The 27742-nt window shown below is 46.2% G+C and overlaps 1 protein-coding gene across 6 annotated transcripts in view; it reads right to left on the minus strand.

Annotated features, from left to right (window-relative positions):
* The window catches only part of LOC121593573 (high affinity cAMP-specific and IBMX-insensitive 3',5'-cyclic phosphodiesterase 8), a 141491-nt gene that overhangs the window by 83539 nt on the left and 30210 nt on the right, over window positions 1-27742 (minus strand). For 5 of the 6 annotated variants that reach the window (XM_041916045.1, XM_041916046.1, XM_041916047.1 and 2 more), the window contains exons 2-3: window positions 7284-8447; window positions 6407-6506 (exon numbers count right to left, since the gene is read on the minus strand). In XM_041916045.1, the coding sequence (XP_041771979.1) occupies window positions 6407-6506; window positions 7284-7652 (469 nt within the window). In that variant the 5' untranslated portion in view covers window positions 7653-8447. Of the gene's footprint in view, window positions 1-6406; window positions 6507-7283; window positions 8448-9861; window positions 9913-27742 lie in introns of all 6 variants that reach the window. The other variant, XM_041916044.1, reaches the window with a different exon arrangement.

Consider the following 27742-nt stretch of genomic DNA (forward strand, 5'->3'; position numbering starts at 1 on the left):
GTTTTCGTGTGGTTGGACGTGGTGTCTGCCATTCCTGCTGAGCCGCGAAGGACGTGAGAATTTATGTCCGCAAGGGATTTACTTGGTGAAGACAAAGGTGACAGTGGTTGGATGAGCGCAAGCAAAACTGTCTTGAGCAATATCTTTAAGACGATTTAAATAGTTTCCGTGAAAATATGATTTAAATAACCCTTTGTCCTGTAACTTAAACTTTATCTCAAACTTAAACATAAAAAATATTGACAGCAAACTAATAAAATGAAAGTTTCCAATTCCCATCTCACACATAAAACACCATCGTTGCAAGCTAGTGAAGTGGCACTACCATCCTTCCATAAATAGCACCGAGTTTGCTGTCGACCGGAAACATATTGGCCCTCCCAACAAACTACAGCATTAATTCCTTCCTCTCGGTGGCGATGAACAACAGAAGCAAAAGCCATTATGCTGCTCACCGCTTGCTATCTTTCCGTGTAGTTTTTCCTTTCTCCGCAAAAGAGTAGCAGCGTGTTCCGTTCTCCGGAAGCATATCTTACGGACACGAATGAAAATAGAAAATTGATAAATTATGGCTTTTTTGTCGCCACACACAATCGCATCAAGGGGCCAGAATGCACGCGAACGGTCGTCTTCGAAAGGAGTACGATAAAGGAACAGTTCAACGTGGCGCAGGCAACAACAGCACACCTTCTTCTGACCGTTCTAGAAAGGTGGTTTCAGCTTATCTTTACACTTTCCTGCATCGATGCAAACCTCAAACAGGTGGGTGGCCTTTTTTTTTGCTTTTTGTTCCTAGTCCTTCCAATCGATTGCATTTGCTGTGGCAAATGTTTCAAGTGTGTGTTGTTTGCTGCTTTTTTCCACCTATCCCTTTGGCTACGTGGCCAGTGTCCTAGTAACGCTGTAAAGCGGATATAGCTCCCACTGTCTGTCCCCCGCATATGTGACAAATAAGCGCCAGGCCAGTGTGTAACTGTAAGCGGGACACCGGTGTAAAATAAATGCACTCCCACAGCCACAATGCAGCGAGCGGGTGGTAGTAAAAAACCCAATTTTACTGCACAATAAAAGCACTCCTTGAATGCAACGACCCGACCCAGCGTAGTAACCATTTCGATCAATTAATTAAGCTTCCTCTATATCTCTATTTGACGTTTTTTTTTTTTGCCCTGCACACATCAGAGACGCCCTTCACCACACGCGGTTGGTTGTAAAATAATTGACATAAAAACAGGGATAACGATAATCTCGGGCACAGCATCGAAACGCGTCCCAAAATTGGACACAAAAACACACACACACACAGGTATGGACGATGGCCGTGAATTCGAGGCATGTTGCGCGATGCGAACCCGCACGGCCGCGAGCCATAAAACAGATACACAACTTTTGATGTCATTATTAACGTCCGAATTAATAAGGGACTGTCACATAAAGCACTATCGGGCTGACAGCATCAGCGGCAGTACCGCTGGCGATCAGCCATCAGGAATTCAACTTTCTACCACGGCTGCCCCAACAGCACGGAACAACAGCTCACGGAGATTTTATTGATCGATATTCCCACGCAGCTGGGTTTGGTTTCGCAGCACGACGTTATCGGACAATTTTGAGCAAAATTTTATTAAATTCGCATTTGACGCTCGATGCCAGTAAAAGAGGAGCATAAATTTTGGTCCCTGCTTTATGGCTCGTTGAAGGCTGATGCATTGGGTACCCTTTCCAGGTGGTTCGGTTTGTTACTCGCACCGCTCGAACCAGCGCCACAAAAGGTAACCTTTGAGTGAGCATGAAATCAGAGAAGAATGCATCGACACAGTGGTAGTAGGAGCTGCAGAACAATAAAAAGCTTAATCTACTTAAGCGAAACCGACCCCACTCCTGCCACACTGTTGCACGATGAAAGGTATCGAGTAAAGCGGTTTGCTTGTTGCAGTTCTCTCCGCTGTACAAGGGAAGTCTCCTTTCGCGTCGATTGCGCCATGGGCCAAATTCATTATCACAATCACGACTGCCGCGCAAGAAAACGTCCACTCTCGGAAGGGTGGCAGTGGCGCGCGGTGTGTCTCTATCTCTCTCTCTCTCTCATCCATTCGCTTCCTTTGCCATGCGGACAGAAGTAAATTATTCCATAAATGGACACGATCTTTATTTTATTGCAGCGTACCTACGCTACGTTGTGTTTTGTTTTTTCTTATGTTCCGTGCCGAGATTTTGGTACTGACTGGGTTGGTTTTATTTTACAGGTTTTTAACTCTATCCATGCTCACTCGCTAACAGCTCGCGACCTGCTGACGGCCCTTCCTCAATTTTCGAACGATGAAATACGAGGCCACCATCGCGCCCAGTGATATGAGGGAGCGCAAGAAATGCGCGGGCAAGGTTTCATTTTGTCACATTAAAACATACGAATCCAAGGTTGCGTCGGAAGAGATGGGCAGTTTATAATTACGTTAGACGGTGTGGCCTATTGCCTCTGGCAAAACTCTGGCAAAAGCAATGTGGTCTCTTATTTAAGTATATTTTTTCGTTAGCTGCAACCTGATTTTCTTCTAACCTGAGCAGTTCGCTAACGTCCACTTACATAGAATTTGCGTCCACTTGTTTTTTTTTTTTGCTCTAATGTTTCACCGTTTCATCGAGATCGTAAATGAGCGCTGAAATAGCCTACAGGTAAGGGTGCTACATCCCTCCGACCGGTAACATTAACCGGTTGCCCACAAATAGTCTCACATCGGCGACCTTTCGGCGTCTCACAGCTCCCGCCTAGCCTGTGCCAGTGTGTCAGTCCGTTTGGGGTGTGTCTCGCCACTCGCACACACACACACACACAAAACACGGTGCGCTAATCCGAGGGCAAACACGACCATGTGATGCAAACACCGCAGGGACAGGGAAATCGACCAACAAAAAGGCCCGAAGCGAGTCCAAAACTCGTCCATTCATTCATCACTTTGAGTCACCAGAGAGCCCCCTCGCCGTGTGTTTGAAACAGTTTGAATATCAACAGGCTGTTCCGGAATCGTTCCGTTCCGCTTGGCATCGGGCCATGGTGCAGTGAAGAGTTTGCTCCAAACACCCACCCACCCCCAAACTCCAACTCCAACGCTGTCCGTCACTCCGTCGGTTCCATATGCACCCGTGTGCGATGATAAATGATGGTTTCGATGGAACGAGCGACGTTCTAAGGGGGCACAACAAGAGCGAAAGAGAGAGAGAGAGAGAGAATGAGAGTATAAGACACTGCCCTTATTGCACGGTGTTTGCCTCGGAGACCAAACCAGCGGGCCAGTAGGCAAATTAGTAGCCGAAGCATGATTTATTTATTTGACGTAACCGATGCCCTAGAAGGCCCCGGTGACCGAAAGGGAAGGTGATTCTCATTTACTAATCGTCGAGTATCGCCAAGACTGACCAAGACGGGGACCATTAATCTTGCATTAAATCGAACGTTACTTGTTGCGCATGTGGATCAACAGCTGTGGCTGCGTAAAGGGTAAAGCGTAGCGACGCAACAGACACTTCTTGAATTTTGCGTGCATCAAATGTCACAACCACTCTTTAGCTAGCGACTCATAAAGCTATTTTAAAAATAATAAAACGCTCATTCCGTTCATTTAGTTTTCCATTCCTTCTAAATGATTGTGGACAGAGCTGTCCTTCCGTGCTCCCGTGTTAGCCAATAGTCATCGCACCGGAATGTCACTAGAATTACACTGGCGCCATATCACCCGTCAGACGCCGTCCGAATGCAAGCACGCCACCGAAAGCTGTGCCACCATCTGTGCCACCATTGTTTTACCCACACTAGACACTAGATTGACAACGTCGCCGGCGGCTTTGCCTCGGCATTGCCTCGGCATCGCGGAAGCAAAAAGCCGTCCGTCAAATGAACGATGCTGGCGCTGCAAAAAGGGGAAATGAAAACCCCCGCCTAGAACGTGTCCGGGGTGGGAAGCGGAACGACAGCGTGAAACGTCACAGCACAGCAAAAAAAAGCAGAAGAGCTGAGTAGCATCCGACACACGACGGCATCACTGGCTGGTACGGAGATAAGATTTCACGATCAAACGAACGTGTAGTTATTACCGGTGGTATTGTTTGGATTGTACAGGGGCGTCGCAGCACAGCACGAAAAGGTACATTTTGTCGGGTACAGAACAGCGTTACGGTTGGAGTGCTCTATTAAACAACGCACAATGTAGGAAAAGTGATGCAGTAATTTGTGTTCAAAATTTGCCTTAATGTATGCAATGAGCATTACAAAACTCATTCAATAATCACATATAGACGACATGGCTTGCCTATTACGACATAATTAGCCTGTTGAGGTACTTTTTTATACTGAAAATACCCAGAAATGATCGCGCTGCGTGTCTCATTACATCTATCGCACGTGAAGATTGATTCCTCACGATTTGAAATGGCTGTTTCTCAATTTCACAAGAAACCATGCCGCGGTTCTGTGCACGCGTGCAAGCATACGCGTACCCGCGTCTGTTTTCGTACGTTCGTGACTTGTAAGGGAACGATGTCATTCCCCATTTCGACCAGGAAACATCTTAATTCTACGCACATTCTCAACGCTAAGCCGTGCCAATTATCACCACGTGAAATTTCGCCACAAAAAAAGCTAAACATTCGATGAGTCAGAATCACACCCCACGGCAACCAATTGCTCGTGGCGAATGATTTCTGCTGATTGAATCTACAAAAAAAACCCAACATGAAGAAATTGAACTCAATTTTCCAAAACATTATGTAGCTGCCTTCTCTCAGCATGCATGCAAAACATGCTTACTTTACTACTGTGCCAGGCCTCCCCCCCCCCCCCGCATTGTTATACGGTTGAATAGATTTGATTTTCCACGCGTGTGCAATGATCATTCACTGGACAAAAGGTCTCCCTTCCCGTCCCAGGCAGCGCATGTCATCTCCACCACCGTGCCTCAGCTATCTCATTAGCACCGCAGCCTGACTGACGAACTGGCATGTCGAACGCGAACGGTTTGTTTGGATGTGCGAATATCAATTTGTTCGACAGCTGCCTGCGAGAACGGAATGAGATCGAGTTTGTCTATCACGCTGTGGTGTGCTCTCCGGCTTCGTCACCGCCGTCATCATCCCCTTTCCATTTCCACCCTGTCACTCTTAATTTCCCAAAAGGCTCCAACGCAACGCGCCGATCGCCGGTTCAGCTTCGGCTCGCTCTCGCCAGTGTGCGTCACTTTTAATTAGCCATCCCTATTAGGGTACTGTGGGTATATGTTGCGCTATGTGCTAGTGCATTCGCCTTCCAACTCTCTGGTGCCCTGCACCTGCAAGCGAAAAGAGTTTTGAGGGGTGGGAAGAGGAGACACATTTAGCACAACAACTTTGCCAACAACTACGACCGATTTGCAACAAATCAGAAGAGCAGCGCTAGAGGGGATCTGCTTTCTGCCCGGTTCAATAATGCAGCAAGGTGGATGGAGTGTAGATGGGAGGGTGGGGTCCATATTTGAACTTTAAACGTGGTAAAATCTGGTCGGATCACTATCGCCGTACGTGTGAGCCCATGCAGTGCGGTACAGAGCTCGGGTGCATCCAGCAGCAGACACGGACCGGGTGACATGTAATCAACACCTTTCCCGATTTGTTGATACAATCACACCAACGCTCGCAGCGTGTAATACGTTACGGTTACGGTTGGTGGGCTGGTAATATGCATAATAAAAATGAATCAACGATTGTTCATTGGTTCCGCTAATTGTTTGTCTATTGCGCTGTGAAAACCTTCGAAGGGTAAAAGTAAGCAGGAGGATTTATTTGGAAAGAAAGTCAGATTAGTTGTACAGAACTATTAAGTATAGATTACACTTTTTACTAACGATTCTGTTCAAGCTTTCATTTAGCATTGTATTTTCATAAAATAGGTCATATTACACTACAGCAACATCTTCTTAATAGTTTCAAACACTTTGGAAAGTCAAATAAAACGTACGTGCAGTACTAAGCGTTATTACGTTATACTATGATAACGCTTCACATAACTGTTCTTAAGCGCCAAAAGTTATGCAATCCACATTGCACGTACCTCGTGTGCTTGTTACAAATCGTCGGTTTGGCATCATTCCGATGCTTTTACAAATAAGGTTGGGCTCATATTTGTTAAATATCACATGAACGGAAAACAAACAAAAAAGAGCAGAGTTAAACAAATATCATATCAACTTGACATTCGTGCCACTGTGCTATTTATGATGGATACATGTTTGCTGATTGGATATATCCTTCTCAAACGAACGGCATCAAACGTTCTCTATGCCACAAGGAGCATTCCTCACAAGCACCCACTCTCTCTCTCTCTCTCTCTAAAGACAAATATGCGACATATGTTTGTGGTAAGAAAAATGTAATTACTTACTTCCAGCGGTCGGTCTTCGCACGGTGGTGGAAACGACAGGAAAGCTTGTAATGTGCCCCGTGGCGGATATCGAAACGATCGAATCTTTTTTCGCACTTTCCTGTAAAAAAAAGAAATGTAAAGCGGGAAAAGAGAGAAAAAAAAACATTACAACAAATACCGAAAATAGCACCCAACCCGTCAGCATCAAATCCTTCACCCGTCCAAAAGCTTCCCTTCTCTCTCTCGAGCTTTATTTGTTTGTGCATCGCTTCAAACGAGCCTCGCCGCAAAGGAAGCAAAACGCTTCAAAAACAGTCAAAACGAGATATGATTACGGAGTTTTATTTGATAACCACACAACACATTTCCATCCCGAGGGAGGTACACCCATTTCACTCAATTCAATTCACCTGTTTGGTACAGTTTTTGTGTGTGTTTTTAACATTATTTCCTGCTCAAAAAAAAACGCACCCTACCGACCCCCAGGGAAGGCAGCCGTTGTTTAGGTGTGTTTATCCAAAACTCGAAACCTTATCAAACCGTGCGCCTGCCACCTCGCAACTTTCCAATCTGCCCCGAGAATTGAATTTCTTCTTGCGGGTACCGGATCTTGGCACTTCCATATCACGTGTCTCGGGCTGTTTTTGATTGATTTCCCGCGATCTGCTCGCCTGTAAAAGCACGCTTATGGTAAGGTGAATTTCACGCGTTCGAAATGGAATGCGAACACAAATGCAATCAACGAAAAACAAGCGTTTGATTTGGGGAAATGACGTTTTATCCGAAAATGTCTTCTGTTGTATATTTAATTACGCTTCAAGCGGCAGCTGGTTGAGATTTGTAGCTTATTTTTTCTCCGCGAGGGAAGGAAATAGCCAAAGCCCCGCTTGCTTACCTTTTCCGTACCACCGTCCTTCGAGGCCGCGCCCGGGTAGGGCGCATTGACCATCGTCGGGTTGACCGGGCTGCTGTTGCTCAGCTTGTTGTTGTTGCCGGCGGCGGCAGCAGCTGCGCTGCTCGTGTCGTTGCTACCATTGCCACTGGACGTGACGTTGCCGACGTACAGGCCACTATCCTTCCGCGACTGCTGCTGCTGCTGCTGCTGCTGATTGTTGCTTCCGTTCGAAAGGATGCTCGGTGTGCAGCCCATAACGGTCTGGTGGTAGTCTTCGCCGTCGTCTTTGTTGTGGTCGTGGCTGTGGTTGCGACCTACTGCTGCTGTGCGTGCTCCTTTCACGCCACAGCAGTACCCGGTGAACCACATGCACCCGCGGCAAGCAAGCCGGATGGATACGGAAGGACCTTTTCGCCCACTACACACCACACCACTACACTGCACTTTCCCCTTCAATCGGCGGACCGGAATTCACTTCTGAAATGTCAGCTACAACAATACATACAAGAACTACTCACAAAACACTCACACTAGTAGCGAGGCTTCTTAAAATCAAGCACCACGGTGTGATTTTTTTTCCGCGGAAAAGGCGTCACACCAGCTACAGAGACGCTCCCCTTTCAACCATGGGCAGGCGAAACGGCTTCAGGACATGCTGGCACGCTGGGTAAGGGAGCAGCAGGGACACACCTTCGGGACACAATTCGCATTTTCGTCACTCACTCTTGATGCTTACTGAGCTCGAAGCCTGCCCAAACACACGCGACCGACCGGGGTTTGAATCTTCGCCAAGGCTCGAGAGATGCCTGCAACCATTTTGGCGGCGTTCGTCGCTTGCTTGCTACGCTGCGAGATGAGCAATCGATGGGTGTGGTACAGCGGGCTAGCTGGCAGGTGATGATGATGAATCCTGCGACCGGATGTCGCTCATCATTTATTCATTAACGCACGCCCCAAAAAACCCCGTAGAAGAGCGGCTGGATTGAGGCGGGCCGGGCGGTTTAAGGAACGACGGAACAGATTCCACGGACGTTTTCTTAATATCCGCCGCCTAGCTTCATATTTTTATCACTCACTTTCACTCTCTTACAAGCTGGCGCACACCACCACACACACACACACACACTCACAAGCGCCTCTAATCACGATGTAGCTGCAAAATGGCTAAAGAGAATACACGGAAATCAATTATCACCCTCTTTACGCCCCATTAATCTTTTCTGGTGCCGTTCTTTTTTTTTTTTTGCACTTAGGCATTTATCTTCTCCTTTCTTTCTTGGACCCTTCGGATCTCTCTCCTCAATCAAAGTCAGCTTGAGTTCACACCTTTTGTTGTCTCGATAATCGATATTCCTCTTCAAAGCTTCAAAGTGAGCCTTCCACAGTAAAAGCTTCCACAAAAGCGCATGCAATTGAGCGTATGATGAGTGCCTTTTTGAAAGAAAACGGGGAAAGGATAATGAAAGCCACACGGTACAGGCAAACCACGGTTAGATCATCGAACGAACATCCTTAAACTGTTGTTTATCTTCTCTGTGGGGCTGTAATCGCTCACCCAAGCAATCGGCTTGTTTAAAGGCTAAGAAAAATTGAAAATGCCTTGTGTTCTGTCCTTTCGTGGCAGAGATTGACGATAAAATGAAACAGATTGGAGCACGATGCCGTGCAGCAGTAGAGAGTGTCCCTGGAGCAAACCCGAAAACCCAGACCCAGCTTGTCTAGCTCACCAATTCTGTATCTCTCTGTAACGACCTAACGCCTCAAGGAAGGACGGTTTCATTTTGCTATCTTAAAAATAAACATCATGACAGCGGAAAGCTTGGATTCATCCGGACTGTAATTTAAGGTCAATGGACACAAAGGATGAGATTATTCTTATTTTTCTCAAACAGACACGACCAAACGAATGAATGGACGAATCCACGAGCAAACCTGAAGTGATTGCTGTAGCAAGAACCACCCGAAAGCCGCTCCGAAAAGTCTTCTTTCGCACGAGTTTCTCGCCAACTGTCCAATAAATCACTCGATTGAAAGACCATTTGATGGATTTATGATTGCGATGGATGCTCTGTCGAGTGTTGCTCAATTCTTTTCGGAACCACCGTTTTCACCCCTTTTTTCTACAATCACAGAACAGCACACAATCAAGCACTTTAGCACGCCACACAGCAAACACACGAAACGATTGTTCATACGGCACTGCGACCCACAGCTCAACCGAGCGACGGCCTATTCGCATTCTACGACTAGCATCTGAGCGCACTATAATTGCACAGCCCGATCTGAGATCTGGGTCCCGGTGGGTTGACCCTGAAAGCTCCCACCGGTCTTTGATCGGTCGGTGAACGTCACCACGAGCCCTTCCTTTCGCATCCAACGCGTAATTCTAACGCGCAGGCAACATGTGCAACAGGGGAGGGGATGAGGCAGTTGATTGTACGTTGTTCCGTGTAGCAAACTTCCCCGTTAGAGGCCGCCACGGAGGTTTTATTAATCAGAGTAGTCAAGCCAGCCCAATGGTGGTAAGCGCAGGTGTGCTGGAGAGCTCGGAAGCATCAGTTGAATGGGGAAGTTGTACCAGCAGCTGAGGTAATATGTATCGTTAAGTCACTGCGTTGATTTTTGCGCTCTGGAAAGGAAAAGGGGAGAAACGAAAGGATGCAACAATTAGTGAAATTGGAATGAAAAAAAAAGGAAAAGTTTTCAAAAGATTCTGTTATTAAATGCGTTCAGAAGTGACTTCGACTTCGTTCGCGTTACATTTCCATCGTTTGCCATCATTTGCCGCACGGCTTTGTCATCCACGCCTTCCCTCTGCTCAACCCGCGCCGAGATGTGCGAGAGTGTTAATAAGTTGATTGGCGCGGTTTTATTATTACGACCCACTTCACATCCGCAACACTTCAACACAACACACGCGTGTTTGCCGATACAGATGCGGACCGAGCAGTTGCTGCAGTTGTAATGCCGCCGGAAAGCAATGTAATGCACCGTCACCACCGCCGCCGCATCAAGCCCACCCAGCTGCAGCTGCCGCTTTTAGTTAATTAAAAACCATTCAATGGAAATTATTCGCCTTCCCTCCGAGTGCCGCAGTGTGCGAGAATTATGGAAATGATACCAGCAAAGTGCGTGATTTGCGCTTCACAGCTTCCACAGTTCAAGGCTGCCGGATGGGCGTTTAATAAGGGCCGTTAAAGGGGCTGATAATAATCTGCAAAGTGTTCCGAAGGGAGCGAGGTTTGTGATTTTCATCATGAAGGTGGAAGCTGAATGATATAATTTTGTTGTAGAATAATGTAAGTAAATATTGTGTCAAACAGTCCAAAAATAAATGGAACGAAGCTCTCTTCACATACTTGCAACAATGTCACACAGCAAACGGCAACAAACACACATCAAAGCTATAGGCAATAAATTTGCCGCCAGCGCACAGCGAAATTGATACGCCTGTTGTGGCAAAGTACAATCGTGGCACAATTAATCCTTTCCATCCGCCCATCCGCCACAAGGGCAAACTTTCGCACTAAACGCTCCCTTGCTCTATCCCCCTCTGTCCTGTCGTTGGTCTCCATGTCGTATTTCATCGAGAGGATAATGATTGAGCTTACAAAGTTTGTCATCAAGATTATCAACATCGCTCTGGTACCAGTCTGGTGACAGAGCTACCGAGGGCAAACCAAACATCAACCACATCATGCACCGCCGCCATTGGCGTGAAACGCACGTGCAACATGTTGTGGGCGAGGACATATACACACACACACACAGGAAGGAAGTAAGCTAAAAAACAATTGGCACAGCAAAAACAAAAAGGGAGCAGGAGCTAAAAGGAAGGATTTCGCTCTCGGGAAGCACAAAACTTCGATAAAAGTCGATAATGAGTCGGTGCGAAGCGTGTTAAGCGTCCTATTGAATTTTCCCACCGGCCTGGTGGAAAATGTGCTACCGTGTGTGTGTGTGTGTGGCGTAGAAAAGCGTGGCAAAAGTTTTACCAATAATCTGTTTGCTTTTATTACAGTGTATATCTAGTGTGAGTTTTGGTGAGCGGAGGGCGCTTTTTTGCTTTCTCTCTCGACTCCCAATACCAGGCCCGGTTGCGCATACAGTACCAGGCAGTTGATAAGCGGATTAATTTTATTACCCGCCTTATGGTGCCGTCTCGCTGCACAAAGACAATGTGTGAAAAGGGTGGAAACTGTCGCGGCAAGGACGGGCAGGAAGAGGGAGGATCAAAAAGGGATAAAATTTTAATGAGTTATTAACGGGCCAGATGACTATGGCGATGATGATGATGGTGCAGTTGCTTGGTTGAAGGCTTTCGGAGAAGCTTTCACAATCTGTTGATTCGCTACAACTCTATTGTCTATTGTCAATTGCAAAGTTTGTTTTGGCCGTTCATACGAATCGGAGATTATGCGTTGATGCCTCAGTAAAACATGTTTCATACAGCTTTATTGAAAATAAGGATAAAAAGGGAGTTAAATTACTATTTTTTCATCAAAAAGAGGTCCTTTTCTCTTACTATTATCCTGTTTGCTATTTCTATTACCCTTCACAATCGAATTATCCTACTAATCCCATCGGACAACTCCATCAACGCACAGACGTCAGGTATAGCACAGAAAAGGTACACGCAAATAAATTACTACTTTCGTTTGGTTAAACTTTTCACTCACAAAGCTATATCCTAACCTACATACACACGTTTTTAAATCAACTCTAGAGGGTTTTCACCATCATCCTTGCTTACAGGATAACCAGGAAGCGTGAAAACATAAAAACAGAGAAGATAAAAAGTTATTTTCCATCGAATATTGCGTTTGCTACCGTTTAGTTGGAGTATGTTCCCTTTTTTCCCCACATGGCCCACCAACATGTTGCCCCTTGTTTGTCGAACGATTGATTAGATCGGCTGGGAGGTTCTGCACCCGGTGCCCAGAGCGGATAGATTATTTTTCATGCGAATAAATTGAACCATGTAGCCCATGTACGCATCCCGTACCTTGATAAAATGCAGGTGAAATTGTTCATATTGAAAACAAGAGGGGAGACACAAAAAAAAACACAATTTAGCTTTTTTCATCCTTTTTTGTGTGTGCGTGTAGAAAAAATACACACAATGAAGCTTTTCCATCTGGGACACTTCATCGTTCCCATTTATGTTAATTTAAATGGAAAGCGTCAGCGAACGAGCTGCCCGAGCCCAAGCAGGTAGAGTAATCCAATCAAGGGCAGTTTTTCATCGGTTCAAATGGAAATTGATGATCAGCAGCGGTAGGTCACATTTTTCTTTATTTAAACACTCACTCAGAGTGCTGTTTGGAGTATTATTTGGTCGCAATAGTATTATTTGGACGCTCCCACACAATACCCAAGCGGTCGAAAGTCCCACAAAAGGTGACTGGCCTTCCAGTGTCCTTCCAAAAAAGGCACCAATTTATCATTATTTTCCACAATGGAAACACGGTAAGCGACGGTTTGTTGTTTTCCCACCACCAAATCTATCACCTTTAATATGCAGATGGCTTTTTGTCGTCTTTCCAAGTACTCTCGCACCGCTCCAGACGCTTCTCCAGATCACCTCGAGCTTTCCACGCAATACTCAAACACCCACACACCCACACACAGGCGCACGAAACGATACACGCAGCTTTACCGCGTACAGCAGCTGTGCGGGCGCACAAAAGCACACGAGGAGGGATCAAGAGATAAAGGGCAAAAATTCGCATAAAGAGCCCGCCCGGTTTTTTTGCATGCCCCATCTATCCCCATGCCCTTCGTCTGAGTGGGGGGGGGGGCGAAAAAATCCATCAACCCAATTGGTATGCTTTTCCGCTTTTCCGGTCGATGAGCAGAAACAGAGGCATAAATAGGACGACAATCGAATTCCTTCGTCTGCGTTGCCAGCCATCCCATCGGAGCGATTCGTGCCTATCTGCCATTACGGGGGCCGTCCACACTTCATTTCCGCTTCCGCAAACGTGGCGCACGCTTGTACTTGACATGGTACAAAAAGACACAAAGACACACACACACACAACACACACTCAAATACAATGAAGCAGGCCGGAAAACCCGTGGCATACTTCTCCTCGTGGTGACTTTGCCAGCACGATCGAAGAAAATGTGCTCAAAGTAAGATCAGGCTCGTGAGACAATACCCCCTTGGGAGGATGGAGGCTGCTGCGGGGCTGTAATGGGGTGAAATAGACGCGTTGGCAATATTTTCTTGCCTCGTTTTTCGCCGTATTGTGTCCTTTTTTCTGTCTCTCTCTCTCTCTCTCTCTCTCTCTCTCTCTCTCTCTCTCTCTGTTACATATTTATTCGTTGCCGCCATGTTGAAAGTAGCAGCGGTACCGTGAAGCAACCCGCTTGTCAGCCAGTTTGATTTTTCCCTCTACTCACAACGATTCGGCATGAATTAACTTCTTGAAGCATGTCGTCTGAATGCCTTCGCCAGCTGACGTCACGTTTATTTGGCTTGCTCTTACTTGGCGTTATGAAAACGCCTCAATTTATGCAATACGCGGTACAAAAGCATGCTCTAGCGTCTGTTTTAACATACCATCGCTTTCTGAACGTTTTCAGGGCAAATTAATGCCATCAATTCATCTCCCTTTCTTAGCCTTAAAGTGGTTAACGTTCTTTAAGACCAAACCACGTTCTTCGTCCTCTTCTCGCGAACTTTGCCTAATTTTCTCACCAAATACATCGCTTTGTAAGTATTCAAGCTTTACCTTTTCCGATCCCATTTTCCTTCACGCTTGTAAGCCTTTTGTTCACAGCATCGACATTGGCAAGCATGTACGGCCGGCCGGAGCAAGTTTGAGATAAATTTTACGATAAACAATCACTCCCGCAAGCCCGCAAAACCAGTGCCAACGCGCAAGCAAACCAAGTGCCGCTTGGTGCATCGTTTGGCAAAACCTCAGCCATTTCAAGAGCTGGCCGACGAGAACTGCTCGAACCATATCAACCCGACTGCCAAAGCTCAGCCACTAGTAATGATCTCGTTGATGGGTTACGGCGGGCGCGGAAGAAAAGCGTCAGCACGGGGAAGGAAACGCTGCAGAGGAACTAAAATTAAATTTCCATTCATTGCCACCATCGAACGAATGTTTGAGCATTTTAATGTGCTAAGCTGGGCGGCCGACTGAGCAATGGCAGCTGCCGGAAAGGGGAAGGGCTCTACGCCGCACTACGCTTTTGGCATGAGTTGCCATCCCGTTGAATGTCGATTTTCCTTATTCAGACGATTCAGCTGACGGGTTGGCATTGCGAGGCGGAAAAGTTTGGCCTGGCTTTAATTCAATTAACATGCTTACCGAAGCACCATCGACGGATGGGTCGATCGTGCTGCTCAGTGCGAAGGAGCGTACAAGTTGGCATTGGCATATTAAGCAGGTTTGTGGAGTCGGCACTACTTCATCTGGCTTATCTGGCCAAGATTTGAGCACAAATTTGTGAAGCTATTTAATTCGAGAATCATCCTTACCGCAGGAGCGCGTTCTTTGAGCGTAAGAATGACTTAATTTAACATGTTATGAAATTCCCAAAAAAAAAACCCTAAAGCTTGCTTCATTGTGTCATGAAGAATAACTCTATCATAGTAATAACTTCACTGCTTCCTTTATACTCCAACCGACAGAAAACAATGCGCCTTCCCTCACATGCACTTCCCATACCCAGGGCTTATCTTTGGCAGAAGGTGTCAGAGAACAGTGGCAGTATGAGGCGACCGTTCAAATCAACCATGTGACAGTCACCATTTCGCCTTCACTAGCTTCAAAATTCTACACCAACACCACACGCAGAGCATTGTTTTTTTCCCATTTCCATCCCCGTGTCCTGACAGAGTGGCACAGAAACAGCAAGCAGCAGCAGCATTACTAGATCGTGTTGTCATTTGCCCGTCAGTCGCTCAGCTAGCTGTTGCTTCCTGTGGTTTCATCATAATTCTGTCAGTTTTGCAGAAAATGTATCCTTCTACCATTGCCCACTCTCGCTCTCCCTCAAAAAAGGGAGGGACAAGTAACATCCGGCAGCGGTTCCCGGTGGTGACGGCAGGCAAATGGGACGCAAGGCTGTAAAAACTCGCAAAAGTCAGACGAGGTAGAGAAGCCGGTGAAGCAGGTACACCTAAAGATGAATGCGGTCAGCTTGGAAATAGTGCATCAGAAAACCCGTCAGAACCCACGGGCAAGAAGTGTCACCTACAGGGAGGGGAAGAGCCAGGAATTCCACTGCATCGTGCATGACACCATCTCCACATCTTCCCCCAAAGTCACTCCCTCTGCATCCACTCTGGAGCACTCTTGAACGTTTTGTTTCTAGCTCGATGGTGATGGTGACGAGGAAGACACACTACCCACACTCCATGCAACACTGACGGTTGCATATCATGCACGAGATATCCCGACCCCGGGGTTGGCAGCATGATGGCAGCACAAAATGGAGCAGAAAATTGTGTCCAACGCGAGAGTCCATCGGCTTGGTCGGGTGCATGTTTCCGACAACTTCCCATGGCAATGCTATCGGCAGAAGAGGAAGCAGAGCGAGAGAGAGAGAGAGAGAGAGAGAGAGGGTGGAAAAGGCGACAACGCGAGAACACACTCAACCTCACAGTGCCCGCTACGAGGGATGAAAAGTCGGACAGCAAAATTGAATCCGGGATAGGAAATCAAGTGCAAAGGTGACGAGAGAGCGAGTGGTTCTCCTACCGTGAACCTAGAAAGTGTAATGAAATAAACATTGATGACACATTGAATTTGATCATATAGTTTAAAAATGATAGTTAAAAAAAGAAAGCTGTATGCTGTAGTCATCCTGCAGAGCATTTAAATTGTGTTTGTTGCACCCTAATGCACGTTCTTCTGGTGTACCGGTGCAAAACCGGTGGATCTGCTTTCAATCAGAGCTGTTTATTTTGGGAAGCTTCCAACCAAACCCAGATGACCCACACAAAGTGCCTCATAAACATAGACGCTCACGCACCGCTGCAACTGCGAAACACCGACCGGCGCACATCCACACTCAAGCGAAAAGTGCATTTCCGGCTCCCAAATGACACACTCCCACCAAAAGTGTGTGTGTGTGTGTGTCTGTTTGGGACGTGAAATTACCGGGTTTTAATGTTCCATTTTCCATTCCACAGCTCTCCAGCACACCTGGTTTTTTTGTAACCAACACTGCCAACTGCATTCTGTTGCATGTGCGCGCTGCACACAACAACGCGAACGAACGCCAGAGCGGTGCTGGTTTTTCCGTGCGCAAGCATCGCGGACGCGCCGTCGGCAGGAAATATTAATCAGTTTACAAACAAACCCGTTTGCACGACACCGGAGCACACACACACACAGCCGTGATGAACTGGCAGCAATTTTGTAGCGGAAATTTCACTCCACTTTCTAGCAGCCGGCTGGTTGTGGGTGTATTTTTGCATAATAAACACCGCACCACGACACAGTGGGATTGGGTAAGCGTTTTGGCACACCCGAACAATCCGATTGACGATCGGGGGGGATGTTGGTGAATAATTTTCCCAAAATATCTATCCGGCACTGGTCGATTGTGTTGGAGACATCTGAAGGATTGCGGAAATTTGTATGAAAGAAGCACTTGCATTGAAACATGCATGGCTGACCATCGATAATGACACCCGCTGGATGACTTGATGCACTTTCCGGACGGCCTTGGGAAATACTTTCCTTCAGCACGATCGTCCTTTTAAAACCCCTCAAATCGACTCCTCTGCTGATGCAAATTCACGCTTCTTTCATTTCTTTCACGGGATGGCCCACAAAGCTGACACAATGATGCAGCTCTCGTTTTGCGCTTCTCCCGAGAGGAAATTTGCACTGTCACTAGGTTGATGACAAGCTCCGCTGTAAGTCTTTTGTGGAAATGAAAGAACGAAACCTGACAACTTGCCAATTTCATTGTTTGCCAACCAGCTTTAAGGCAATGAGCGCACTTCATTCCAGTTTGAATACTTGTTTCACAGTAAATGGATGGATTGGAGAAGTTAATAAAGCAGAAGAGCGACTTAAATTCAAACACAATCAATTCCTTTTTAAACACAAAAGCTCTAAAACGGGTCCTTCATTTCCGTGCACCTTAATCTTAGTGTACGATCAAAGTAGAATGCTATCAGCGCCCTCTAGGATCAATAAGCCAACACTGCATTGCAGCGAGGTCTTTGTTGGTTTTCTCAAAGCCTACGCTGCCTGAGCTTCACCAGATCGCTACAGGGCATCGAAACAGGGCCTTTGTGATCCGCTTCTTGCAGAGATGGAAAACTTTTCCAATAATAAGAGGCCCCTTCCTAGCAAACAACGCTGAAGCTGGAGATGCTTTGGGCGTATTGATTTTTGCAAAAACCGCACTACCCATTGTGGTCTCGGGCTCGGTCGACAAAAACGAGAAATTACAAAGTGTGGAGAAAATTAATGCCTAAAACAGAAGGGACGGAAAGTCTTTCCGAACACACACACACGTGCACAAAGACAAAGGGCGATACACGATTGGCCCTGAAATCTGTTGCGCATTCCGTCGGCCGGAGGTGGTTTGGGGACGCACAATTAATTTTAAGAAATTCAATTTAACGCAAAAGCCACCGGGATCAAGTGATTGGAATCGCTTTTCTTCACACATAATGTCCAATCCAATTTCGTATTACGTGTGACTTTTCCAATCCAATTTTGGAACGTTCTTTGAAATTATACGGACGGATTATTTTGCTTGAAGCTACGGTATCGAAGGGATGAGAAAATTCCACCACCAGACACTCCATTGCCCGACCGACTTTCGTCCATTTCAGGTCACACAAGATCGATTGCATACCTTTAGCGACTAACGTTACATTTTACCATGCCCACACAAATACGCACACACCTCCCACGGGTGTGTGGTTTGGTCCGAGGATTTTCCTACCACAAACCCAAGGACACACTTTGGGGCCCATTCATTTAGTTCGCGCAATTAATTACCGCGCCGCGAACGTAAAACTAACACACGCGGTTTCTTAGTGCCGATGGCCTACTTTAATGGATAACTGGACCCGAGGAAGAAGGAGAGTGGAGTGTGCCCACAGGTTTCATATGAAGTCGTTCCGGTCGATTAATTCCACAGCATTGGTCTACACGAAAATGGTGGGAAATTCAGACTTGAATCACACTGAGGCAATTAAAGCAAGATTATGGTCTAGTCTTAGCTTCAAAAATCGTTAATAATAATGAACGGTTCAAATAGTCACCTGATGAGTGTTTTATTGACCGAAAGAGTGTCTTCTCTCTTTCTCTCTCCTTTTGAAGATTTCTTCTTATATTATGATACAAACAAGTATTCATTTTTATATTCCACTAACACACCACTTAAACGTGAGAGTTTATTCTCGGAACATTCCCGGATGTTGTCCCATCCCGTACAATCTTTCCATGACAGCGAGGAAGCATGCTCGAAAAACAGAAGGAAATTTAATTTCGTCATTCCTGGTCAGCATGCAATATACTCGATCAGACTCCTCCCTCGAGCTCACCAACAGGACACTGCAGTGTGTATGTGTGTCTGTGTGTGCGTGAGTTTCCGAAAAACGCACTGAACTATTTTAGGTATTTCGTGCCGAATCACCACCAATCAAACGCCAAACCAACGCCACTTACTTCGGTGGGTATGCGGCAAAATCCAATATGCATTTACGAGATATTGCCAAGCTGTACGCTGTAGCCGATACTTCACATAGCTCTCTTGTCGATTAAGATAGCATCCTGCTTTTTATTTGCAAACGATCATATGATCCACATGCATGCGCGTGGTGACGAACACATTGGCCAAAAACTCTCCTCGCCGCAGCTGCATTTGATTTTGTTCCAGGAAATTGAATTTCTGTCCATTACTTTTCAAACTTAAGGACATTGCGGACATGCGGACTACCGCATGCAATGCGAGCGTCAGCGTTGGATATTTTCGTTCATAAATTCCTCTGTACATCATCGGTTCGCACCACGCATCGTCATCTCTAAAATGCTGTGCTTCGGCGCACAGCATAAAACAATCGCCACGGAAACATAACTTCAGTCGTGTGTGTGTGTGTGCATTTTGGTGCAAATTGAATTTATAGCCTACTATGGTACTAACGGAGCCCGGGGAGAGTGTTTTCTGCTGGGATGGATAAAACATTATCTGGCGCTGTGACTCAGTATGGGGTTTGCCTTTATTCTACAGTTTATTCTTCCCTTTGTGTGAATCTAGAACGGAATACACGCAGTGCGGGTAGGCAATGGATACGAGCAACAAGAGATATGCAATGAGTTATCCGAGTAAGTGAATGTTTCAAAAAAGAATAGTGCTTTGAGTGTGCTTTTAGCATACAATACTGTCCTAACTTAATGCTCAAAAGATGACAAAGAGCTTGCGAACGGTTCCAGAATGCTGGAGATAATAGAAATACATGATCACATCAACAACAAATAACATGTTTTTTTTTTTTTGTACGATTCGCACATTACTCACTAATTAATAATGACCAAACAAAGAAGCGAACGCAAATGAACGCGCTAAATCACACTAATTGCCTAGCCAGGAAGACCTACAACATATCGAACTACAAACACACACACACACACACACACACTGCACAAAGAATAAAACAAACAACTCAACCCACCGGTCCTTACGCTCCCAGCAATAGTACTCTTCGGTCGATCAAAGAGTATCACCGAAGCTAATTAGGAGGCTAACGATGCACTTCTTCTTCGACGTATCCGCCCCATCGACGGATGAGACGAATGTACCTCGAATCCCAGTGACTTATGCGATAGCAATTACCTCGATCTGATGTATACAACAAGCCAGCAACAGTAAATGCCCGCACCCCACCAGTCCAGTCTTCTTCGCTCTTGATAAAACAGTTCGATCCCTTCAAGATTGTTGTCCGCTATCAATTAACTTGAACAGGGTCCACTCAACTCGGGCACTTTTGCTTTTTGCACTGCGCTGTCAGCGTTATAGCTGGAAGATGCCACTTTGAAGATCTTTGGGGTACCCATCAAGGGTAAGCGGAGCTTTTAATGGGCCCTACTCTTGTTGGAAATGTGACCTAGCCTTTCGATTGCGCTGGAGTGTAGCCTCGTTAGGACTTGTGCAGTGCTCTAATTAGGCGATAGAACAACGTACCGGCGTACACCGTCGTGACCGTGACCAGACCATTCAGGGTCGTTACTGAGATAGAAAAGGGTAGTTAGCAACATCATGTATAAGTGGTACAGTTATAAAACTATTGACGAAGGCCCATCAAAGACAAGGTGTAGTTTTGACAGGCCATAATCGATGTGTTGAAATTCGATCCGCGAAACGACACTGAACAAACAAATAATGAAAACAAATAGAGCAGTCCAATTCCGATATCATCATCATCATCATACGCACCGCCATCATCACGGCACGTTTGCATCATTTGCCAGGTCAAACAAACAATTTGTCACCCAACTGAACCGGATCGGAATCGTAGTCGTCGTCGCCATCGGAACGACCCTCACTGGCCAAACTTCTCACCCAGGCGCCAATGGCAAAAAGTGTATGCAGGAAGCCATTGAACTCTTCGCTTGATCTGGCCCAGAAAAGGACGAAGGATGATCCTGCCGCGACAGTCCGGCCCCTTGTCCCTTTTTTGCGTCGCAAAGTCAACCGCATCGTAGGTCCTTCCCAGAAGTAATGCTTCCTGTCGTGCGGTTCGACACTTTCGACACTTTTCGGTTGATTTTCGTCACGTCCTTCGAATACAGATGGAGAGAGAGAGAGAGAGAGAGAGAGAGAGAGAGAGAAAGGGGAGCAGGAGGAGAGCTGAAATGGAGCCGACTGTATGGAAAATACGACCCACACACACGAACGAAGGATCGATTCTAGGGATCCCGTCCCTTACGCCGATCGAACAACAAGCGCAACGACGACGGCTCGAGTGGGAGACAAATTGTCATCGATTCGCATCGGCGAAAATCTCGAAACCCCCGAATCGACCCCCTGCAACCCTCTGCCCCATCGACTCGAGATGACGCCATGGGTGGAAGGGATCGGGGAAGGATTCGGTTACAATTATTGGAATACCATCATCCGGTCCGTCGGATCGGAAGCAGCCCAGTAATGTTTGACGCAACCAAAAGCTCTGTGAGGAAGATTGTGCCTAGGTTTGGACCTGTGTGCGTGTGTATGATTATTTTCTTTCTTACACTGAACGAACAGCCGTCAAGCATTGTTTAAGAAGCCCCCGAAATTTGTATACAGCTTCTTTAGTGAAGCAATGTTCCAACATTCATCCCAATTCAATGCACTCCCTCTTCCCGAAACGGGTCGAACGATGCAATCCCGAAGCTGTGTTGGACACTGAACTGAGGCGACGCTGCAAAATGAATCCAACCCAAAGGAAATCGAATCAACGCAGCGGTTTTGGTACGAGAAGGAGCGATGGAATGTTGGTGCTGGAATATGTGTGCTTTGGAACGTTATTACATGTAACTACGCCCAGCTACGTGTTTGTCCAGAAGGGAACCAAAAGCGTGTGACCGGGTGCTTTGTGCTTTACCCGTTTACATCAATACAGAAACCGGCATCTCATCGCAGCTGTACGATGGAAAGGATGGAAAGAATTACAACTGTGGGAGGTGGGACAAAACAATGAACAACAAAGAGAAGACGTGCCGTGGTCGCCTTTGTTGACAGCAAACTCCCTGGAATGGGATCCGTTAGACCATTGCAATCAACACACAATAGCTAAGCAGTGTGTCCATTCTCTGTTTTTTATGCTTGATGTGCTGCAGCAGTTTCGTTTGCTTCAAAGACTTGGCTGTCGTATGGTTCAGTATTAATAAAAGCTTTATTTCATGTCTTACTATCTCTAAAGCATAGCTCGTGTAAATTACTAGCTATACTGTTGCTCCATGACGAACGCAAACGTTGTGCGACGACGACCCGTCCAATAATCCTTCCTGTGTACGTTGGCAACTCGTAATCTTGCGCTCCGAGAATACTATCTACTTGCATGCCGTTTTGCATGTACCCCAAAACCACATCCATAAACACATGCAATATCCCAAGAACCGAGGAAGCAAGATAACGTTTCCCTTCGGTTGCTTCGCGGGAGGAGGATCCCGGGGACGCACCAGAGATAGTGGCGCACTGCATGCAGATGCATATGATTTGCTCAGTTTACGATAAACTATGATTTAGCATCTCATTTTGTTGTGCTACACAGGAAAGGTATAAGTCGTTCTGCTGACGCTCCACGCTGATAAGGCGTCCCACCGAATGGTGTTTCTTGGTCGTTTTTAATGATCCTGACCGGAACCGGAATTATCGTCAAGGTGATTAATGAGAGCATTGCTTCATAAAAGGAAGATGCTTTGTGTTGAGATTGTGTTGCCATTTAGTGCCACACATTTATGATTAGGTTTGCATCACGCGCATTAGCGAGCAGCGGGAAGCAGATGATGAATGCTAATCCCGATCAGGTTCAACTTAAGCTGCAAATAATGAAGACTTAATATCGCCCCCCAACGCCTGCTGCTTTTTGCGGGAAAATCCCAAAACATCGACCCGGATTGCGTTTCATGGAAAGGGCGGGAGCAAAAGATTGGATTGAAATCTCATTTATTTCGCTCGATTTCCGAGAAGCTTCAACAACATTTCAATTTGAATCGATGAATATCCCCCATCGGACAACAGCTTCATTTATCCAACAAACCCATCCATTGCTCCATTCCGAAAGAAGAGAAGGGGAAAAAACGATTTTCCACCTGGCCACACCTTTTACAATCGACGCCACACTCGAAGCTATTTTCGAACACCGATGATGATTCGCGGCCGATGTTTACGGCAAAATGGCCTTCCTTTTTCTGGTCCCTTCTGTACCACCCACCTTCGTCGGCAGCGAGAAGGCCAAAAACCACCCTCTTCTCAAAACATTCACCCGAGATTGGCTTCGAGGAATTTAATTATGAGTTGTTTATGTTGTTAGCGTCTTTGTTGCAGTGTCCAGCGGACCAAACTGGCCACCCGCGCCCTCGCGCTATTGAACAGCAAACGTAAACATGAACTTTTGTGGAGACAAAATAACGGTGGGTCCTTTTCCCAGAAGCTGGGCATATTTCTTGGAGCCCGCTGAACAAAGGGATGTCGTGTTTTGAGGAGGGCCTATTTGGAGAAGGCGAAACATTGTTTAGGATGGAGAATAGCTACTGATCATCATTTCATTTATTTTACGCTCCTTTAGATGGGTAAATGTGATACGCTTCGTTGCAGTGTGACCAAGCGTGGCTCAAACTAAATCCAGAATATGGCTCCACAATGCTTGCCAGAAGTAATCATTTAAACATGTTTGTTTAATATACTTTTCTCTACACTTCCACAGTCCTTCCATAGTCTTACCAGACTTCTTACTATACCCGGATTAGCTAAATCCACTCTTTAAAACTAAACGCAAACCCCAAACCGCAACATAATTCGCTTCATCATCGTTAGCACCGTTCCGCACAGCCACGGAAATGGTTTCCCCGTTCTGGGGCCCGACTTACTTTAATGTTTCTCTTCTCTCTTTCCAACCTCGGGACAAGGAAAGCATGAGAGGAGCAACAACACCACAAAAAAAACGCTCCAACCATGACCCAATTTCATTCTCATCCGGGCATGGCACTAAAGCGGAGCAAAAAGAACTTGTACTTCTACTACACACATTTAAATCTCCTTCGAGTTTGGACCCCATCGAGCGCAGGCGAATCGAGAGCGATTTAAGTTGGCAACTTTGGTCCGACCTCGGGCGTACGGGCTCGGCTGCCCGCTACAGAATTATTCATCTGTCCTTCTCGCCATCCGCCATCCGTCTACCGCTTCCGGCTCCGCTGCGATGCTTGCTCGATCGGTAATTTATTCAAATTATAATCCATATTCCAGTGGCGTTTTCGCGCTACTACTGCTACATTGCGTACCAGCCGCCGCCGACCGATGGGACATGAGTGCGACAGAAAACACAAATTTCTGCAGCCAATTGGACAACTTAAAGAAGGGCGGCCAAAAGCTGCTATCGTATTCCGGTCCAGTCCAGTGATGATGTTCGGCTGTGTTGCGCCGCGGTTTCGCAAAATTTAACACCGTGCACTCCAGCGCACGGGGAGAGATGGATGACCTTAAGCAAACAACGCGCGACCATTTTTTTTTTTGTTTTGTTTTGCACCCCTCGCGAGCCGCTCAATTAGGGTCGTGTTGTCAATAACCTTTGGGCGCTCACGCAAGACAGTGCAAGTACAAGGCAGAATGGGCGATGCGAGACTGCTGATAAGAATTTTAATTTTAGCATGCGAGACTGAATAGTGTTGTTTTCAAGCTTGTCAATGCAAATAGGACATTGGATAGTGAATGTTATTTGCATCAATATTTTAAATGTTTTTATTCGTTAGTTTGTAAAACATTGCGTTGTGTTGTTGTGTGTGAATTGCAGCGTTTTGTTGGGCAGATTGTATACTTTAAGGCGAATCTGACCCACAAATTCGCCTAAAAGTATGCAATCTGCACATAAAATCGCTGAAATTCACACATTACGCATAGCACGAACATCTTAATAGGAGTCTGAAAACAACCTTATTACTTCCTTTTAATAAGCCTGTCGCCACCAAAAAACCCACAAGTACAAGGGCAAATTATGCCATACAGCTTCGTCGCACACTGCGCCACAGCGAGTCTTGAGACATTTTTCTGGTGAATTTGTCAACCACCATTTAACAAACGAACGTTTCTCAGAACTGGTGCGCGGCAATTTATTTTAGCCATTTTGGAGCCAAAAGAACAAAAAACAAACCCCGCAGAGTGTCGAAAAACCGTTGCTTAATGGCTCCCCGAGCGCCCTTAAGCTTTCTTGACACCATCTCCGGCTGCGGCGGCGGCAGCGGCAGCACAATAATGGCGGTGTAAATATTATCAACGTAATTGGATTTCAACAAGCCATTGACACTCCTTTTTTAATGGTTCCGGAAAATTGACGGCTTTTCATTTGTGCGCCCGGCGGCCTTGAACGCGGCCCAGTGATTGTCTCAGCAGAAAAGCCTCGCACGGCACGGTATGGCCACAAAAAAAAAAAAAAAACAAAAATGCTGGCAATCAATATTTTGCCACGACACTTCCGAAACAACAAGCCGAAAAAAAACCCAGGCCCCTTAGTATGGTCTCTTCGCGTGTGCTATTAAGCGTAATAATAGGATGATAGGAGGCGCATAAAACCCTACACCACCACCACATCACATTAAATACGGATCGGAATAATGTGCTTCTCATCCTGTCGCAGGTTTAAGTACATTTTGTGCGCCAGTGTTTCTGTCCATGAGAGTCCTCCATCCCCCCGGTGAAATGCATTTACCTCCCAACAGTGCAATGACGCACATGGACGCGGTTCGTTCTATTTCCAAGCTGGGTTTGACATACACATAGACCGAAAAATCCGAACCGGTAGAAAAATAGGACACCCGCCTGTCGGTGATGATTTATGATCGGTGCGGAAGATTTTGTATGATTTTTTGTTTTTATGCCACGGCAGCAGCAATCGTGCAGTGTGTTTCATGCAATTTTTCGGCGGCGAACGATAACCATCCCCGTACGCTAATGCACCCGCGTGTGCCGGGGCAGGCAGGCTATTGTTTTCCCAACTGCCATTAGCAACGATGGGCGGTTGCGGTGGGTGATTTTTAATGCTTCTGCTCTGTTACAGCCACGGCACTATTCTGATGGCACTCGTGGAGCGTATAGAGAGAGAGAGAGAAAACCCCCTGGAACAAGTATACATAAAGCTCAGCCATTAATACGATCAACACAACCAGAATCCACTAGGGAGGAGGGAGAAGTGACTAAGCGGTGCAATAGCGCCGCAATGGGAAGTGGAAACAATTCTCCTTTCCTGGTGTGTCCTTGCTAAGGACGGAATTGCACTTAGCGTACCTTCTTCTTCGCACCCATTAAGCAGCAGCATTCCAAAAACTTCCCCGACGATGTCCCATAATGCTTTAAATTATTATCGCCATGGGAACAATCCTTTATCTTTTGCTTCGCTCTTTGTGCTGGGCGGAGCGTTGAGCGTTGTTTTCATGCCTTCCATCCAGAGCAAACATCTTTTGGGTTGTCAAACATCTTGCAGCATCCTGCTTTTAGGAGTGTATGTTAGCACTGGTTTTGTTGAGGAAAATTGAAATTAAATATGAATTTACTGTATGATTGTAAAAATGTAAATGTTTTTCCCAGTAATCCAACACAATGTTGCACAAAACTCTCCACAAACCAATTCCAAACATTGCCAGCAGCACACTGCAAAACACAAATCTCCTTTTTCCCTACCTCACTAGGATCAACTCATCCAAGCTTAAATCTCCCGCAAGTGAAGAAAAAAACAACCTCATCGCACTTGCATGTTGATTGTACAAATATTAGCTTAACCACTGCCGCCCACCTTCAACGCACACAGCGTTCAAACAAACAAACAAAAAATCTTCACTTACGGTTCAAGTGAGGAAAGTTTATTTTCATTCCATTTCCTCGTAAACTTCGTCCCATTTCGCCCAAGCTCGTAGAAGACTTCCGATAAAACTAGAACACTGGTTCGTGGGTGCTGCTACCGGACAGAGTGGGGCAGATTGGCGAGTTTTTCCTTCCTTCCAGGATTCCAGTTTATCCAGCGTCCCAGAAACCAGCTGCTGTTGAAAAAGGCTAACTGGTCAGTTAGCTGGATAAACCTTGCCAACTTCAAACTCTCTTATATACACACACACACACACACGACTACTTGCGTGTGTGTGTTCGGTGGGAGAAAGATTGAAGTGTGCGAACAGAACTTTACCGTTCGCACGTAACGCTCGTTCGTTCCGATTCCGGGTTGTTTGATACTCTTTTACTTATTTCTGGTGGAAGTGGTGGGTAAAAGTTTTCCCTGCACCATCCTCCAGTGTGCTAGAGGGGTGGAAAACAAATGGTAGAACACCGCTCCACAGCGGTTGTTTGCGGTGTCAATTTGTTCCGAACCGTGGTACCACCGATAATGGACAAGATAAGCAGTTAATAAAGTGCAGCTGCAACCGGGCTGGGAGAGTTTGGTTGGTTCGTGCGTGAAAAGTTTGCCTTTTCCCCATAAATTTTTGTTTAAATAAATACCTACTCGGCTGTACACTGTTGGGGACTCTAAAGTGCAAAGTTTCGCGAGAGGCTTTTTAATGGAGTTTGGTGCCATAAATCAATCCGATATCATCGAGAACCATCGCAGTAATTCAGTATCTCTCGCGATTGCAATTACAATTAAAGTTTCTCTCTCCCCCCCCCCGTAAACGACCAATTGAAACAGTTCCACCGTTGTACATCTTCATCAAAATGAAGGAAGAACAACTCTCTCATGCCTTTGCCCAAGCCATACAACACTGACCCGGGACACGCGGGAATCC

The sequence above is a fragment of the Anopheles merus genome, chromosome 2L (assembly GCF_017562075.2).
Source record: "Anopheles merus strain MAF chromosome 2L, AmerM5.1, whole genome shotgun sequence".
Taxonomy (NCBI): domain Eukaryota; kingdom Metazoa; phylum Arthropoda; class Insecta; order Diptera; family Culicidae; genus Anopheles; species Anopheles merus.